The sequence below is a fragment of the Sus scrofa genome, chromosome 13 (assembly GCF_000003025.6).
Source record: "Sus scrofa isolate TJ Tabasco breed Duroc chromosome 13, Sscrofa11.1, whole genome shotgun sequence".
NCBI classification, from domain to species: Eukaryota; Metazoa; Chordata; class Mammalia; order Artiodactyla; family Suidae; genus Sus; species Sus scrofa.
Window position 1 is genome coordinate 148,138,332 of NC_010455.5, and position 17,724 is coordinate 148,156,055.

General features: G+C 39.0%; 1 protein-coding gene across 3 annotated transcripts in view; it reads right to left on the reverse strand.

Moving 5' to 3' along the window:
• The window catches only part of CD96 (CD96 molecule), an 88,849-nt gene that overhangs the window by 34,908 nt on the left and 36,217 nt on the right, over nt 1-17,724 (reverse strand). For all 3 annotated transcript variants that reach the window (XR_002337494.1, XM_021068492.1, NM_001243480.1), the window contains 3 exon segments: nt 14,359-14,449; nt 12,379-12,567; nt 5,483-5,575 (listed from right to left, as the gene is read on the reverse strand). Coding sequence is in view for 2 of the 3 variants with exons in the window: in XM_021068492.1 (XP_020924151.1) it covers nt 5,483-5,575; nt 12,379-12,567; nt 14,359-14,449 (373 nt within the window). In the remaining variant the exon portion in view is untranslated.

Consider the following 17,724-nt stretch of genomic DNA (forward strand, 5'->3'; position numbering starts at 1 on the left):
AGCACCTATCATGTATTCTCAGAGTCAGTAAGACTAAGACTTTGAAGTCTGACTGTATGGGCTCCATTCTGGCTGTTTCATTTTCTGCCTGATTTTGGGTAAGTTATTTAACCTTCTTGTGCTTCAATATCTTCATCTGTAAAATGGGGATAATGACAGTCCCTTTACCATTGTGTTTTGGGGAGGATTAAATCCATAACCCATTAACCTAAGCTCACCTCCATCTGGTTCCACCTCACCTAAGCAACACGCAGTCCCCTCCCTAACAAGCAATGCCAGCACTCAGCCTGGGGTCTTTCCATGTCCTGCACTCATTTTATTTTATGTCTCTGATCACAACCATAGCCTGAAGATCTGTCTCTCATCTTTCTTCCATTTTTCTTTCCAGATCCCCTGGGCAATTTCCCTGATTCCACTCCTTGCCCCAGAACTCATTTACTTTTCTTAATTTTCAGTGCTTGGATACATGTGATAAAGGCAGAAACTATCAGACAGCAACAGGAATGTCCTAGCTCTTGAAGACAGGTATATATATAGTATGACCAGTGAAGGAGTCAGAAGTTGCTCACAAACAAATCGTACAGGCTTCTCATTGCCTTGCAGAGTCTCTCCAGGATCCTCCTCTTAACTTCCGAACTCAGTATCCAGACCTCCAACTGATCTTCTGATCTGCTTCCCCTATAGCTTGTATCAGCTAATCACATCTGATAGCATGCTTTCCAGATTAATCCCCACCCATTTCTGACATGGCTACTCATATATCAGTACTTTCACTACATCTCCCAGGCAACTGCTTCCTTCAGTCTGTAGCCCTCATGTCTGAACCCCCACTTGCTAAGGACCAGGTATGTTCACCTAGAGAATTGGCCAATAGTTAGAATCAGACTGTTCCTGGTATTTTACTCTGAGCTTCCAGGAATGGAAAGATCCAGACTGTAAGGATGGGCTAAGTTTTTAGCGAGGGTTTATGACCAAAATCAATGCTGTCAGGTCTAAAAGTGGTGCACATACGTAAAAGTAGGAGGCAGAGCCAAAAGAGCCTGCTGACTAGGGAAAGGGGAGGCTCAGCAAGTGGGTCTGGCTTGATTGTAAGCTCCGTGCAGCTGGGGTTCAGTCTGTTTCATTCATCTCTGTACCCCAGCACCCAAAAATTCCTGGCTCATTGTCGGCACTCAGTGTTTACTTGTTGAATGAAAGAACATCTTAGATGATTGCCACAGTGCAGGTCGGCATTTCTGAGGCCTGCTCTGTGAGGTCCTGTAGCCTAGAGCCAATGCATACCCAGTGAGTTAGGTGGTGAGGGCTATGCTCAGGACAACGGAAGGCCCAGAGTTATGTCAGTACTAGATTTGTCTGGGTCTCTTATGGTTCCATGTGGGCTTTCCTCATCTCATCACTTAGCTTGTCAGCCTCCTATCTTTTCCTAAGACAGTGCTATGAATGCAGCTGGGACTCAAAACACCAGTTAGTTCAGAGTGAACTGAGCTGGGCTTCCCTGGGTAAATCTTGTAGTTGGCCATGAGTTATAAGGTTCCATTGTTTCCATTACTTTCTAGAGTTGTTTAAAGAATATCCTTTCATTGAAGAAACAAAGAATAGGAATTGGATGTTTGCAGCAATATAATTATGATTGAATTATATAATTCACTACATCTTAGAATCTGGAATGAAACCATAGTCTTTTGAAGTTGGTTTCCGTGACATGTTCCATCCCGTTTTCTATATTATAGGAACACAAGGGTGAATCCTACCAGCTTCTGAGGCAGCCAGTCATCATGTGATTTCAAAATTACCCTCCAGATTGCCAAGACAAAATGTAGATTTTTTTTCAGTTGTAATTCAGTGTTTTATTCTAAGTATATAAGCTTCAGTTAGATACAATCAGCCATTGACTTAACATTTTTTTTTACATATGAAAATCAGACTGAAAATTGTTCCAATCATACTCTTGTTATTAGCTTGACAGAAGCAAAATTTTGTAAATAACGGCTTTTATTATATAAGTTATCTGGTCCAAAATGTCCATGGAGATTTCTTCATCTCTGCATTGCTTGATCTCAGCACCACTGACATTCTGGACCAGATAACTGTTTATTGCAGAGGTTGTTCTGTCCTGTGTTGTAGCATCCTTGGCCTCTGCATAACGGATTCTAGTAGCACTATGCTTTTCCCCATCTGGGCAATCAAAAATGTCCCCAAACACTGCAAATGTCCCTGGTAGAGAGGCAGAGGCAAATGCACGCTGGTGAGAACCACTGATCTGAAACAGTCCTGAGGGCCATTACGGTAGGACATTATTTTAAGAAGGTCATTTGATTTTCTAGAAATTTCCCAGTTATCACTTTAGTATGATAGTAGATCAGGTAGCATTCTTTTTTTTTTTTTTTTGACTTTTCAACAAATACATTTGACTGTGTTCTTCCAACCTCTCTACTACAAGAGCTGTATTAGGTTGTACTCCTTAAGGGTTAAACAAACGTCCTTTTCTTTTCCTTGAATTTCTTCACAGAAATAAAAATGGCGTTTGATATGATGGAAGAATTTACTGCATGCCAACTAATCCCACAGAAAATTTAGCTGGAAGAAATTCACTTCTGCTTTCAATTGGTAGAATGTTTGTCACGATGGCATGGCTTTTTTTCCCTCTTTTGTTTACTGTTGTATTTCCAGCACCTAGAAGAGTATCTGGTACATAGTAAGGGCTCAATAAATATTTGGTGGATGAATTATGCCACTTCCTTTCTAAAAAATATTTAATGGGGTCCCTCCCATTTCTTAGAATCCTTAGACTAGGGTTTAAGGATCTCTTTATTCTGCACTTTCCAATCTTCATCCCTGCTTCCTTGCTACACAAATCCTCTCTTCTGACCCCATATTATCCACTAATATTTTATCACATTCCCAAGAATATCTTCACCAATGTACAGATGCTTACTTTGCTCACCTTGTTTAAAATGCCTTTTCAAGCTGTCAACTTAGTCAGATAAATAGAATACATACAATACATTCAAGGATCAGCTTATTTCATCTCTCTGTAACATCTCCTGAATTCATAGGGACCTTTGCATACTCAGAGTCTAAGACTTCTTGATCCCTACTTCTTCCTGAGCATTTTAATTTTATAAAACAAAGCACCATTCACCTTACTATTGGGATGTATCATTTTCATATGTGTATGTCATCTCTCTCCAAGTACACTGCAACATTTTTCAAGGCACAAACTATCACCTTTTTTGATACTATAGAATCTATTAAAAATGATATCTACATAGTAAAGGAACATTATTTTCAGTTATTCTTTTTCATTCATTTATTCAACTAATATTTTTTTTGTATGCATGCTCTGTGCTAGGCATGTATGAGGAAGCAAAAACAAATATAATCCCTGTCCTCCTAAGGTGTTTAGGCCAGTTGGAGAAAAGATGGCATCTAATATATGGAGATTTATAGATTTGTAGTCAGAAGATTTTTGGCATGAATACTACTTTGCCACTTACTAGTCATGCTGCATTTAAGCTCTCAGGACCTTATCTGGAAAATGGAAACAGTGATGCTTACTCTGTCTACCACTCATAATAAAGAAGATCAAGCCATGTTAAACTTCATGTGCAAACATTTTTTATATAACAGGATGTCGTTGCTTTAATTTGTCCACATATTCTTTGACACTTTTTCCTACAAGAGATGGAGCCCAATTCTCCTCTTCTTGAGTATAAAATGGCCTTAGTGACTCACTTTTAACAAATAGAATATAGCAAAAGTAATAGTGTGCAATTTTGGAGACTGGGTCATAAAAAAGGCAGGATGGCTTTTGTCTTGGTGACTCTATTTCTTGGATTACTTGGTCTGGGGGAAGACAGCTGCCATATTAGGAGCATCCCTATAGAGAGAGTAGCTGTGGAGAGTAGCTGAGGCCTCCTGCCAACATACTCAATCTGGACACAGAACCCTTAGCTCCAGCCTTCAGGTGATGGGAGCCCCAGTCAATAACTTGACTGCACCCTCATGGAAGAACCTGAGCCACACCAAACAGCTAAGCTGCTCCTGGATTTCTGACTCTTGAAAACCACATGAGACAATATGTGTTATAAGTAATTAATTTTTGTTTGGGTAATTTGTTATATAGCAATGGATAACTAATACATAGAATACTGAAAAGATTTAAAATGTTATTGTTGACTATGCTAATATTTGTTGAATGAAGAAAATCATAATCTACAGATATACCGCTGAATGATTAGTTAGAAGTAGAAGAAAAAGAAGCTTATAAAAAAAGGAAATTACAAAGCCATAAGAACTAGGAAAAATCAGATGGATATTAAAACTTCTGCTGGGTGATTTGCAGGCATTTCTCATCCTGCCACATGCTCCATTTTTTGAGAAGTACCAACCTGTGACAGTGACTGCAGGCTATATGCCAAAGGCTACAGGCTAAAGGAATTGTTCATTCCTACTGACTGTTTTGTTTTATTCTATTTTTAGTTCTCATTTCAAACTAAAATTGATAGTTTTAATTAAATAAGAAATAAAAACCATACTTCTACTTTATTGAGGCCATACTTTTTCACGTTAGAGAAAGTCACCTTAGTTCTTTGTTAAATACAAAGGCCATGGACATGGAAACTTATGATTTGTTCGCATCAATGCCAAATTCTGAAAGTCACTGCTATCCCTCTGTCATAGTAACACTGACCCAGCCTGAACTCCATTATTAATAATGCCACTGGGAGGATGCATTCAAGTCCTCACCAGTCAACTTTGTCAAAATTAATTTGAACCAGAACAGATTTAAATTTAAAACAATCTACCTACCTCTGGTCCACAGGATTCCCATTTACAACCAATTTCTTAAACACCCCACTGAGAACACAGTTGTGGAGGAGGACTGTCAATTTGCTAAATTATTTAATAATAAATACAGAATTTAAATTTCTCACTAAATATTTATTGACCCAGATTTTGCCAGGTCGTCAAGTGAAGGGCTTTTTTTCTTTTTTTTTTTGGAAACTGTCCTAACTCTTTTACGCCAGGGGAATAGTACTTAATATATTTATCTAAAATGCCATAGATGGACTTGGAGAAACAGACTTGTGGTTGCCAAGGGGGAGGGGGAAGGAGTGAGGTGGACTGGGAATCTGGGGTTAATAGATGCAAACTATTGCCTTTGGAATGGATAAGCAATGAGATGCTGCTGTATAGCACTGGGAACTATATATAGTCACTTATGATGGAGCATGATGGAGGAAAATGTGAGAAAAGAATATATATGTATGTGTGACTGAGTCACTGTGCTGTACAGTAGAAAACTGACAGAACACTGCCAACCAACTATAATGGAAAAAATAAAAATCATTAAAAAATAAAATGCCATAGATAAGAAAAGGGTCTGAGTGAAACAAATTTTCTAAAATGTTTTTATCAATCTATTTCGTTAAAAAATTAACAGCTCATACAAAGTAAAACAGTGTGAAAACATCCTTACTTGCAGGAGATGTGCTGTGGGCTGGAGAAGGGTGGATGCCAAGAGTAACTTCTGAAGCACTGAGCAGAGGCTCTGTTGGAGGGTTCACTGAGCCTGGGAGGATGAGACAGACATTGGTAATGAATGAAACATTGTAGTAGAAAGATAAAGGATTAACTTAATTCCCCTAAACCTTTATTTATCCACCAAACAAATTAGTATTGATTAAAATCATCATTATTGTCCTGCTGTGGGCAAGGCGGTGGAATAAAAGGGTGAATAACAGACATGGGACTCTCTTTAAAGAGCATACAACCTAGAAAACAGACAAGTAGCCAGGCACTGTGTTGAGTGCTGTGATAGCAGAAGTGTGGGGTGCCACAAGAATGCAAAGCAAGGGCAACAATCAACATTGAGAAGTCAGGGGGAGCTTCCTGGAGAAGGTGACATTTACCCAAGATCTGATAAAACAATTACAGCAGCCAATAGTTTGAGGTATTTGCAAAGTAACCATACGGTTTACGAATCCATAAACCCACACTTTTTTTTTCTTTTGACCGCACCCAAGGAATGTGGAAATTCCTGGGCTAGGGATCAAACCTGTGCCAGAGCAGTGACAATGCTAGATCCTCAACTGCTAGGCCACCGGGTAAAGCCCCCACAAAAATTTGAGGACACGACATCAATGAGACATGACATCAATGAACCCGAGATTGATGGTATTATTGTGCTCTTTCTAAAATGCCTTTTTTTTCCATAAAATTTTTATCTGGCTATAACTTTGTGTGTTGCGGGGGTAGGGATGAAAGAAGCTGGAATATGTTGTTTTACTTATCGTATTTTACACCCATGTCAATTCCTTTAAGTCTCCATTATTACACTGTAATATAATCCTATCAACAGTTTAAAATAATTTACAAATGCCAGAAGGATCTACTGACTTTAGGAACATGAGGATTAAATATAATTCAATAATTTCCAGTCTAGGGGAGTTTGTGATTTTTCTAGATATGATGGCACTGGGTGTAGTATCACGTACCTGATGAGCTGTGTCAATTATTTGGGCACTTGTTTAGAGATTATACTATTATTTCTATTCTTTAAGGAATAAATATAGATAATTATGTCACTTGACAGCACACACAGCCCACTGGAACAATTTGTTTTTGTAATCTAAATGTATGTATGTTTTATTCTCATTGGTAGTGTTGTTGTTGGCTAGAGGTCGTGCTCACAGTTGGCTGGGACTTGCTATCATAAGTGATCCCTTGCTATTAATCTATGAGGAGGTTGGGGGTAGTTATATGGAGGGTATATGAACAGGTTGGCAGAAGGACTATCCTCTTGCCCTCATGCCACATGGAACAAGTTTGAACTCTTCAGCATGACACACAAATCTGATCATGACTTAATACCCCATTATACTCCCATCGTCATCTCCTGGTGCTGCCTATTATCTTTTCCATTTATCTAAAATCACCCCCTTAATCCAACAGGTAGTAGTTCAACCCAATTTCCCAAACACAGTATGTTCGCCACGACTTCTTGGTCTTTGTGCTTGCTGTTTCCTAACACTTCCTCTTATGTACACCTCAAACTTGAAAAATCCTAGGGATCTCTGTGATGTGCTCATAGCCCTTAATGTTTACCCTAGCAGAGACCTTGTTCATCTACTTCATCATTATGCCCCTCAAGGGAAGTAACTGTCTTGTTCCCCACTGTATTTCTGGTTCCTGCCAAATGCAAGTGGATGGATGAATGTATACATATTCCTTCTTAACATTGAAAGAAAGAAGATCAACTTTAAGTGCATATCTGACTGCTGGTGTATCATAAGCATCGTCTTCCAAAGCAGTAAGCTTAATAAGGTGGAGGATGGGCCTGGAAAATAATGTCCAGGTGTTTTTCTCTGTAGATTAATTAGAACAGAGGTTGGCAAACTATGGCCAGGTGAAATCCCACTCACTGCCTATGTTTGTAAATAAAGTTTTATTGAAACACAGCCACGCTAATTTGTTTATGTTTTGTCTATGGCTGCTTTTGTACTACATTGGCAGAGCTGAATAACTGTGATACAGACCATATGGTCCACAGAGCATAAAATGTTTACTATCTGGCAGATTAAAAACAGAAAATGTTTGCCAACTCCTGGAAGAGAAACTGTTGATGTTACGCTCAATCTTAAGATTTCCAAAATGGGAAAGACGTTTAATTTTCATTCACTGAATATTCCTATTTTAGGATATTATTTTTCCATATTTCATCACCAAATATCTTTGTAAGCTGAGGGGTTCGTGGTACATACAGCCTCAGAGTGCGTAGGATGTTATTCGTGCAAGATTTGCATTTTGAGATGAACTCTTTGCTCTGTGACAAAAGTGAGACATAGCTTCACTGGGGCCATAAAGACTCCTTCTAGTTTCAGACTGGCCTGTCAAGTAGAAACTCTGTCTTGGTCAAAACGAAATTAAGAGGGAATAAAAAGAAGTGCCTAAAACCTAACAGGGAAAAATTATTTCCCAAAACTCAAATGCAGAATTTAGCAGAAACATGTCAGTCAGTTTTTAGACTATTACATTTACCATAATGCTGTATGAGACTGAACTGCTAGCCTAAAGCAACTTCATCCAACTTCATCTATTTCCGAGTGTATCCATTTTGCACAGGCCTAGCAGGGTTCTCAGGAGAACCCTTAAAAGGCAGCAGTGGCCATGTGCCTGGGTCACTTTTAGAGTTTCCTCAGAGCTTGAATCAGCCCTTAATTGGTCCACCTAGAAATAAACCAAACCCAGGGTTTGCTACATCCTTATTTCTCAAAATGTGGTCCATAGCATCTCTTGCCGGAAATGCAGAATCTCAGGCATTGCCCCTCCAAACGCCTCAACTTATTGAATCAGAATCTGCCTTTGCACAAGATCTTTGGGTGATTTGTTTGTATAGTAAAGTCCTTCATTGATATGCTCCGTGTTCCTGGGATTAGTCATAGGTCTGAGAGAAACCATGGAACCAGAAATATCTGTATGGAATATCTCACCTTCAACGGTCCTCTCATCACCATATTAAGCTATCCCTCTTTAATTCTTTCTCCACATCTGCAAAGACACATGCATACTCTCACACACACACACACTGAACCACTCATCAACCTTGAACTCTCTTTGTATCCCAAAGGTCTTGATTTCGACAGTTACAGTGGAAATCTATTTAATAAAAAATCTCTGTCAAGGCTGATGGGAGCCAGAATATTACCCGCTCTAGGAGCTATTCACACTCAACTTTTGAATTAAAACAAAACAAAATACTCTCTTAGCCCCCCAAAACAAAAACAACTCTTGTATATGCTGAAACCTTGGCTCTGCAGTGTTACATTAGAGATTTTGATAGACTAGGCTGGCATGATAGAATATTTTTAGAAAGAGCTTTTTTTTTTTTTTTTTTTTTTTAAGATGCTGTTGAATCATGAGAATTCTCTAGGCCCTGGTACTCAAACAGTTGTCTGGTGAGCCACCTTCACCTTGACCCCCTTCCCCTTTCTGAGTTTTCTAGAATATGAGTCACTGAACACTTGAACGTCCTGGGAGACTTGTGGGGGGTGAGCGGAGAAGGAAGCACCTCAGAGGGCTATTATCAGCAGCCTTCCAACACTACAAAAGAGAGCCCAAACTCCTCCCTGTCTCTCCCTAAATCTCCTTTCTTCTCTGTAATATTCTAGAATTTCTCTACTTTAGCACTTGGAGACAGATTTTTCTCCTACATTTTCATCTCAGTATCTGTCAACGATAATAGCTTGACTCTTCTACAAGGCAGTGACTCTTGCATGAGGCACCTGAATTTTACTCCAGGGTTCATAAAGCCTCCAGTGGTCCTATTGCAGGCAGAAAGCATGTTTGGAGGTAAATGTTTAAGAACTTATAACAAATAGGAAAGTGTGATATTGCTCTTCAGAGCCTCAGCTGAATCTTCTAAATCATTCACAAAGCTATATGTCAGAATAGGACCAGAATACAAGCTATAATTTTGGGAAACTGAACTGAGATTTATTGTATTTAATATTTGATCATAAATGATAAAAACTCATTTGACAATTTAAAATTAACCATCCACTCAGAGACTAAAATTACGCTGGATCAAGAGCTGGCCTGTAAAATCGAAATCATGAATATCAGAATCAGTGCTCTTCCTTATTACTTTAAAAGATATTCACTATTTTTTTACCTTAAAACCAAGCAAAGTTCAAGAAAATGAGAAGGTAAGCCTGAAAGAAAAATTTTGCAACAAACACATCTAATAAAGAACTGGTATCAAAATAAAGAATTCTTAAAACTCTTAAAACAATCATAAAACTAATAACCTAATTTAAAAATGGGCCAGAGGCAGATATCTCACCAAAGATACAGTTGGCAAATAAGTATGCTAAAACATGCTCCACATTATATGTCATCAGAAAATGCAAACTGAAACAATGAAATACCACTACACCTATTAAAGTGGCCAAAATCCAAAATACTGACAATAAAAAATGCTTGTAAGGATGTGGGGCAACAGGAATTCTCATTCATTGCTGGTTGGAAACGCAAAGTGGTACAGCCACTTTGGAAGACAGTTTATTGGTTTCTTATAAAGCTACACAAACTCTTACCATTCAATCTAGTGAGTTTGCCCCTTGGTATTTTACTCAAAGGAGCTGAAAATTCATGTCCCACAAAAACCTGCAGCACATGAATGTTTATAGCAACTTTATTTATTTTTTCCTTCTTTTTACAGTGACACTTGTGGCACAGTGGGAACTCCAAACAGCTTTATTTTTGATTGTCAAAACTTGGTAGCAACCAAGATGTCCTTCAGTAGGTGAATGGATACATTAACTGTGGTACATGCGCTCTATGGAATATTATTTGGTGCTGAAAAAGAGCTATCAAGCTATGAAAAGACATGAAAGAAACTTAAATGCATATTATTAAATAAAAGAAGTCAATTTTAGGGCAGTGAAAATTTAGGGTTATATGACACTATAATGATGAGTACATGTCATTATACATTTGTCCAAACTCAGAATGTACAACACCTGCGGCATATGGAAGTTCCCAGGCTAGGGGTCGAATTGGAGCTATAGCTGCCAGCCTACACCACAGCCACAGCAACGCGGCATCCAGGCCGCATCTGTGACCTACACCACAGCTAAGGGCAATGACAGATCCTTAACCCACGAGCAAGGCCAAGGATCAAACCTGCATAAGAACCAGTTTTAATATCATAAAATATTTTTTTTTCAAACCCAGTTCTATGATGGGAATAAGAGTCTCCTTAGGATTTTGAAGTTATTTGGTCTTTAGATGTTACATGTCCTTAGATTCTTTCAAAGTTACTGGTAAATCTGTGTGAGAATGAGTTACCTTTACACTGTTCCAAGACTATAATCATGTCCAGTCCTTTAAAAAGGAGGCGCACTTATTTCTGAGGGAATTAGGCAAAGTTAAGTATGGATGTTTCATGACCATTTCTGAATCATGAACTCAGCGTTCACAGAATGATGTGTGTGTGTGCACACACGTGTGTGTGTGGAACATGCATACATACATACATACACGCAGGAAGGGTTGCAGGGATGATGTCACTGTCCTGGTGTCTGAGTGGCACCTGTTCTGCACAGTGGGGATGGATTTAAAGAGCCACATGGCCTTCCCTATCCAAGGCTCACAGGAACCAACCATTGGCATTGGTGAGAGGGCTGGCAAGGACCCAATATGGAGAACAAAGTCTTGAAACAAAGGGAAACCCTTTTCCTCTTAAATTATTCTGACTTTTATGAGTACATTACAGACCACAGTACCTCTGCAAATAGGAAGGTGGTAAAAGATGTTAATGGTCCTGCAAGTTGTAATAATGACTTGCAAATCTGTTTAAGTTTTATAGGTACCACTTTACTGTTACATGTGCATATTTGACAGTTGCCGTTACACACTTCTATTTTTTATAGGCAATCTGCTGTCACTCTATTTGTTGATACATTTGTTCACATCTTTTATGTAATAAATCTTCATTATTCGATCTGGTTGAGAGTAATGAACATTATGGTTAATCAAATGTTGTAATAAGTAGAATTATCCCATATATCAATTTTCAAATCATAAAAACCTGTGTCAGATTCTGTGCTTCAAATCTAGGAAGATTAACATTATTATATCTTTTTTTTTTGTCTTTTTGCCTTTTCTAGGGCCGCACCTGCGGCATATGGAGGTGCCCAGGCTAGGAGTCTAATCGGAGCTGTAGCTGCCAGCCTACACCAGAGCCATAGCAACGCAGGATGCAGGATGTCTGCGACCTACATCACAGCTCACGGCAACGCCGGATCGTTAACCCACTGAGTGAGGGCAGGGATCAAACCCGCAAACTCATGGTCCTAGTCGGATTCGTTAACCACTGAGCCACGACGGGAACTCCAACATAATTATATCTTATACATGGTTTATCCATTCCAAAGCATTAGAATTATATATGCTAAATATAAATGACTGTTTTTAGTGACTCAGAAGTAATTTTAGAGTTTTAAAAACTCTCTTGATCATCAATGTATTAATGTTAATTTTCATGATATGTTAGTTAATTTTCAATTAACCACAAAATGCTGGTTAATTAGGTTATTATTAATGGAATTTGAACAAAAAATTTTCTGTGTTCACTGGAAATTCTTGACAATAGGAATCAGCTACTTTTTATTTGGAGAAATTCTTTTCAGTGGAGAACCTTTACTCAAAAATGTTCATGTCTCCGAAATCAAATACTTTTGAGTTGTGTAGAATTTTCAGAGATTAAAATATCATGGAAATAATCCGTATTCTATTTGGTTCAATTAGAATGTTCTGAATTCATGGCAGTCTTGGCCACCCCTTGTTGACCTCATTAAACAGGTAACTCACCCAAGGAAAATGTGATCTTTTCAGATGAGTTATTCCACACTTTGTTTCCAGGGACCGGAGACAGAGCCATACACCAGATGGTCAGGTTATCTGATTGGGCTGGTTTATTATCATACAAGCTTGTCAAAACAGACTTCAGTTCCAAAAATCCACCTTTGTCTTTTCTCTCTTCATTAGCAATGTATATTTCTACAAGGCAGATAAGAACAAGGTTAGTCACCAATGTCTTGGCATCGTTAAACCACATAACGATGCCAAGACATGGCTGGAGACAGTTTGTCAACATAGAGACTAAGGTGGTCAATCCTCAGCTTCTGTGCCATGAGCATTTGTTCTGGCAGGGCTGGAGTTAACCTGGACTGCTGTGTTCAAGCTCCTGTATTGATCCATGGTCAAGGTATGAAATGTACTGATTGCTTTCTTTGTGATCATCGGTCTAGCGGGTTTGGGGTCAGGTTTTCCCAGCTCATCTGCATTATTTATTGATGATGGTGAGATGGATGATTTGCTCCTGGCCTGGGTGAAAACCTGACAGGACTCTGTTGAGTGTGGGCATGCAGTAGGACTATGCCTAAGTGGTCAGTGAAAAATAAAACCATCTCAGCTGACACTCCATTTTGGGCCCCTCACTTTGAGGTGCTCTGTGCCATACTGGTGGGTCTTCTTCACAGAGGGAGGGCAAAGGAACCCACATCTGACTTCTGGATCTTTTGCTGTAAATGTATACATGTGATGCATATCCTTACTTTGAGGATATTGTTGCTATATTGTATCCTCTTCCTTAAAAAAGCTGTTGATTCATAACCATTGTCATTTTGGGTCCTGTGAGTTTTCTTTAGAAATAGAACCTGCTAAACTGCCATTCTTGGTACAACTTCCAAAGAACATACATGGCAGCAGGAAATTAATGTAAATCTCTCTGTCACTGTAGGCCAGAACTTTCTGCTCTTACAACTTCTTGACGTAGAAGGTTCTAAATGCTAGTTCTAAAGTTTTTACTTGCCAAAGTATTAACAAAATGCAACTGCATGCTGGTAAAATTCTGGCCACACTGTCTGGCCTCACAGTTGGAAGGGTAATGAGTACATCAAATCAGGGCTTATTTAACAGAACATTATCTATAACGATCTTTAATGGATATTTTCAGGATTGTATCCTGCCATTATTGTGCATGTCTTTAAAGTGGTCTAATAACAAAACCAGTAATAGAAACAAAATGAATCAGGTGGATCAATATGATCACTCGGCAACATACATTTTAAATGCTATCAATTAAAAATAATAATGCACTAAATGTTATGTGACTCAGTTGCCACTGAAAATACATTGAGCTCTGAGGAAAAATGACTCAGGAGAAAGGAGCAGGGCTGTTGTCCCAGGCAGGAAACAGCTGGGATTGTTCTGGTCGAGGCTGCCCCGTTTACCACCTATAAAAATACGCCTTTGTACATTCTCACCTGAGCTTGTCTCAGTGTGTGTTCCTACTCCAGGAGCTTTTAATCCTCCTGGTGAACATGTTCCTTATCCTGGAGCCAACTCCTTTATGTATACTTCCTCCAACCCTCCTCATCCCCACCTCACCCAGATCCTTGTAAAAAAAAGTAAATTGTCTGTTTATTGACTTAAAAGTAGTGATGCTAAATTAATGAAATGAAATGATTAATATATGTATGTTGATTTAAACTTGTTTTCCCTCACATAAGAGATGTGCATTTACTAACAGGTAAGTGCAACCTTAGTGTTCGTATGTGAATTGGCGAAGTCAACTGTATTTCTTACATTCTAGGAAATGTTACCTCCCATCCCCTCAGAGGAGCCAGATGAGAGATCAGAAAATGGCCTCGGTAGGCAAGATGATGTTTTTCTTGGAATGAGAATTGTTCTTAAATGCCAAGATCAACTTGGGCAGTGGCAACTTCCATTGTTCTTTGTTGTCTTTCTTTCTTTGCCAAACCAACTTCCATTGACTGATTTCCTTACCTTTTCTTTCACCTTGAGGGAAGTTTCTCTCTATAAACCATGTGAGATTTGCTGTTGGAAATACATTCTTCAGTAAGCAGGTAAATATTCTCTGGGATTAAAGACAGAAAACAGGCTTATTTGCCAATTTAGAAGAAACTAGTGTCCCTTATATCTCCACCAACTTGCAAATGAGGCAAATTGGCACAAAATTATTTTCTCCACTTTTAGCAAGACAGAGTTTACCTTTAAGAGGTTGTATAAAAGGTGAACTATAAATAGGCAACCTCCTAAAGAGATGTTATGAATTAGCGGCTAGAATTTTAGGTCAGTAAGAATTTAGGACCATGCTCATGTTATAAGTCTGGATTCTGGGTTCTGGAAAAGGGACATCACATCTCCACATATGCAGAATAAAAACAGTCTAAATGGAAAATGAAGGATAGAAAGAAGAAGCTATAACAGGCAGAGGCCAGAGAATATTCTCTTAGACTGAAAGCTAAAAGAGATCCACGCTTTTGTTGTTTCTGTTCCCCCAGATAATATAAAGCACTATTTGTAGCAACAATTATAGAAACCACTCAATATAAATAAATTTTTTGACTTGTAAAGAGTTTTCCTAGTTTTTTAATTTTGTCATCTTAACAATTCTATAGGGTAGGTAGGACCCACTTTATTATTGCCATTTGACAGATGGGAAATCAAGGCACAGATGATAGAGAGAATGCATAAAGGGAGTGGAATGCAGTTGATGGCACAATTGGAAGTGTTACCTCAATCCCAGCCTAAAATATTTCCCAGTAAAATACTTTGTACTAAAATAAGAAAGAAGTAGAAGAACAGGTAGCTTATGTTACAAAACCAGGGAGCTCAGAGGTAGGGTTAGTTATGGTTTTTTTCCAACAATGTGTTTGTTCTTTGTGAGATGGTGGTTTCTTCAAGAGCCTGGGGAAAATATCCAACAGGGCTTAGTGGGTCCTTATTATTTTATTTGAGACACTGCAAAATTATAAACTCATTTATAGTTCATGTTTTCTCAGCAAGAGATATATGTATTTTACATATGACCAGCCCTAGGTCTTCTCAAATATCTTCCACAATGGATGAATATACTACTTAACTAGTGAAGAACAGTTAACTACATGCAATCCACTTCCCCACAGACTAATTATACCAAGAGTCTGGTTCTAAGCAGAGCTGAGAAACCAAACCTAAGGATACTAAGTTACATCTTTCTGGTGCGGTCCCACTGAGATGCATTTTAACATCCATCACTGCAAGAACCTCAAGGAAGTCATGAGACTTTCAAAGGCCATTATCTGTTGTAGCCAAAATGGTAGGTAGCAAACACTGCAGTCCCCAGTTTTCCCACCCACTCAGCACTTGACAATGGCAGGCAACAGGAATGCAGATCCATGAAATTATGTCACTTCCGTCCAAAAGGAAAACCAGGTCCCATGAAATATATTCTGAAGTAAAGGAAAGAAAAAGCAGTTTATTAATCCAATAACATGCCGAAGATTGATGTTTATCCTGAAGTGGTCCATGTAAGAGTTATAGGAAAAAAATATTTTAAAAAAGTGAAGGGGAGTTCCCATTGTGGCTCAGCAGCTAGCGAACCCAACTGGCATCCATGAGGACGTGGGTTTGATCCTGGCCTTGCTCTGTGGGTTGAGGATCTGGTGTTGCCATGAGCTGCGGTGTAGGTCACAGATGCGGCTTGGATCCTGCGTTGCTGTGGCTGCGGCGTAGGCAAGGCGGCTGCAGCTCCAATTGGACCCTTAGCCTGGGAACCTCCATGTGTCTCAGGTGTGGCCCTAAGAAGACACACACAAAAAAAGACCAAAAAAAAAAGTTGTGAAGGTTTATATTAAACTTTAACCCCTATAATACATGAAATGATTCATTTTCTCCATCTCATGATGGTATGATGATGATATGATAATACCAGGAACAAGAAGGGGTTCTATTACTTCATAAAGGCAACAACATGTCACTGAAGAAATTTCTTGTCAACTTGATAAACGTGTTAAAAAGATGAACTTTTACAGATTCTCTGAATTCAGATTTCATGGAATAATTCAGATTTCAAATATGCTCTATCATCTCCAGACAGTGTTTCAAGATTTTGTTAGGAATATGGTTCCTGTGCTGAAACTCCTCTAGTCTTTAAAGAGCCACAGGCTAAACTAGTTCAAGTTAAAGTCGAACATGTTATGAAATGTCAAGCACATATAGTTTTGCTGAGCAAGATGAACTGTATTTGGGAACTCCCAAATGATTAAGAAGAAAATCATGTTAAATTTAAAAACAAAATGTGAGGTAAATATGCACAAGAGCTTATGTGCACATGCACACCAGCGTGTGCACCCATACACACACACACACACACACACATACCCTTCCTCTGCTGAGAAGTCAAAAATCATTCAATGTGTGTCTGTAGTATTCATGAAACTAGCCAACTTATTGGTTTCTCCGGAACATTATTCTAAATACATATGGAATACATGAGCAATAGCACAAAGAATTACATAATAAGTGCCAAAAAGTATTTGGACAGTTCTGTGGGGGTGCAGAGAAGGGTGAAATCTGGGAATAATTTGGAGAACAGGATTACTGTGTGAACAGGAAGAGCTGGGCCTGGATCCTACAGGTAGGATGTGGTAGAAACGAGTGAGGAATTCACAAGGATGGACAGATGGACTGGGTTCACGGGCTTTTGACTGAGTTGGAGATGCTGTCCTGCAAGCAGAGGTCAGGGCAGGATGAGGTAGATGAATCAGGAAAAATGAATCCAAATCTGGCTGGAAGATGGGTCATTCCTTTATTTCCACAAATAAAATACTAAAATGGTGGCCATTTGTAATTTATCCCACATTCAGTTTGCTTAAGCTTGGACAGACTTTTTCCAAAGAACTTCTCATAGAATCAGTTTGAAAATATTTAGTTTTTTACTCTAGAAAGGGAAATCTATTTTTAAAAAAGTTTGTTTACCAACTCTTCCTTCTATTTGGATTCTCCCCACGCCCCATACACTCATATTTCTTTTTTTTTTTTTTTTTTTTTTTTTTTTTGTCTTTTTGCTATTTCTTTGGGCCGCTTCCGCGGCATGTGGAGGTTCCCAGGCTAGGGGTCGAATCGGAGCTGTAGCCACCGGCCTACACCAGAGCCACAGCCACGCGGGATCCGAGCTGCGTCTGCAACCTACACCACAGCTCACAGCAACGCCGGATCGTTAACCCGCTGAGCAAGGGCAGGGACCGAACCCGCAACCTCATGGTTCCTAGTCGGATTCGTTAACCACTGCGCCACGACGGGAACTCCAACACTCATATTTCACTTGAAATTTAACTTTCAGTCTCTCCATGTTTTCTATGCTACCCT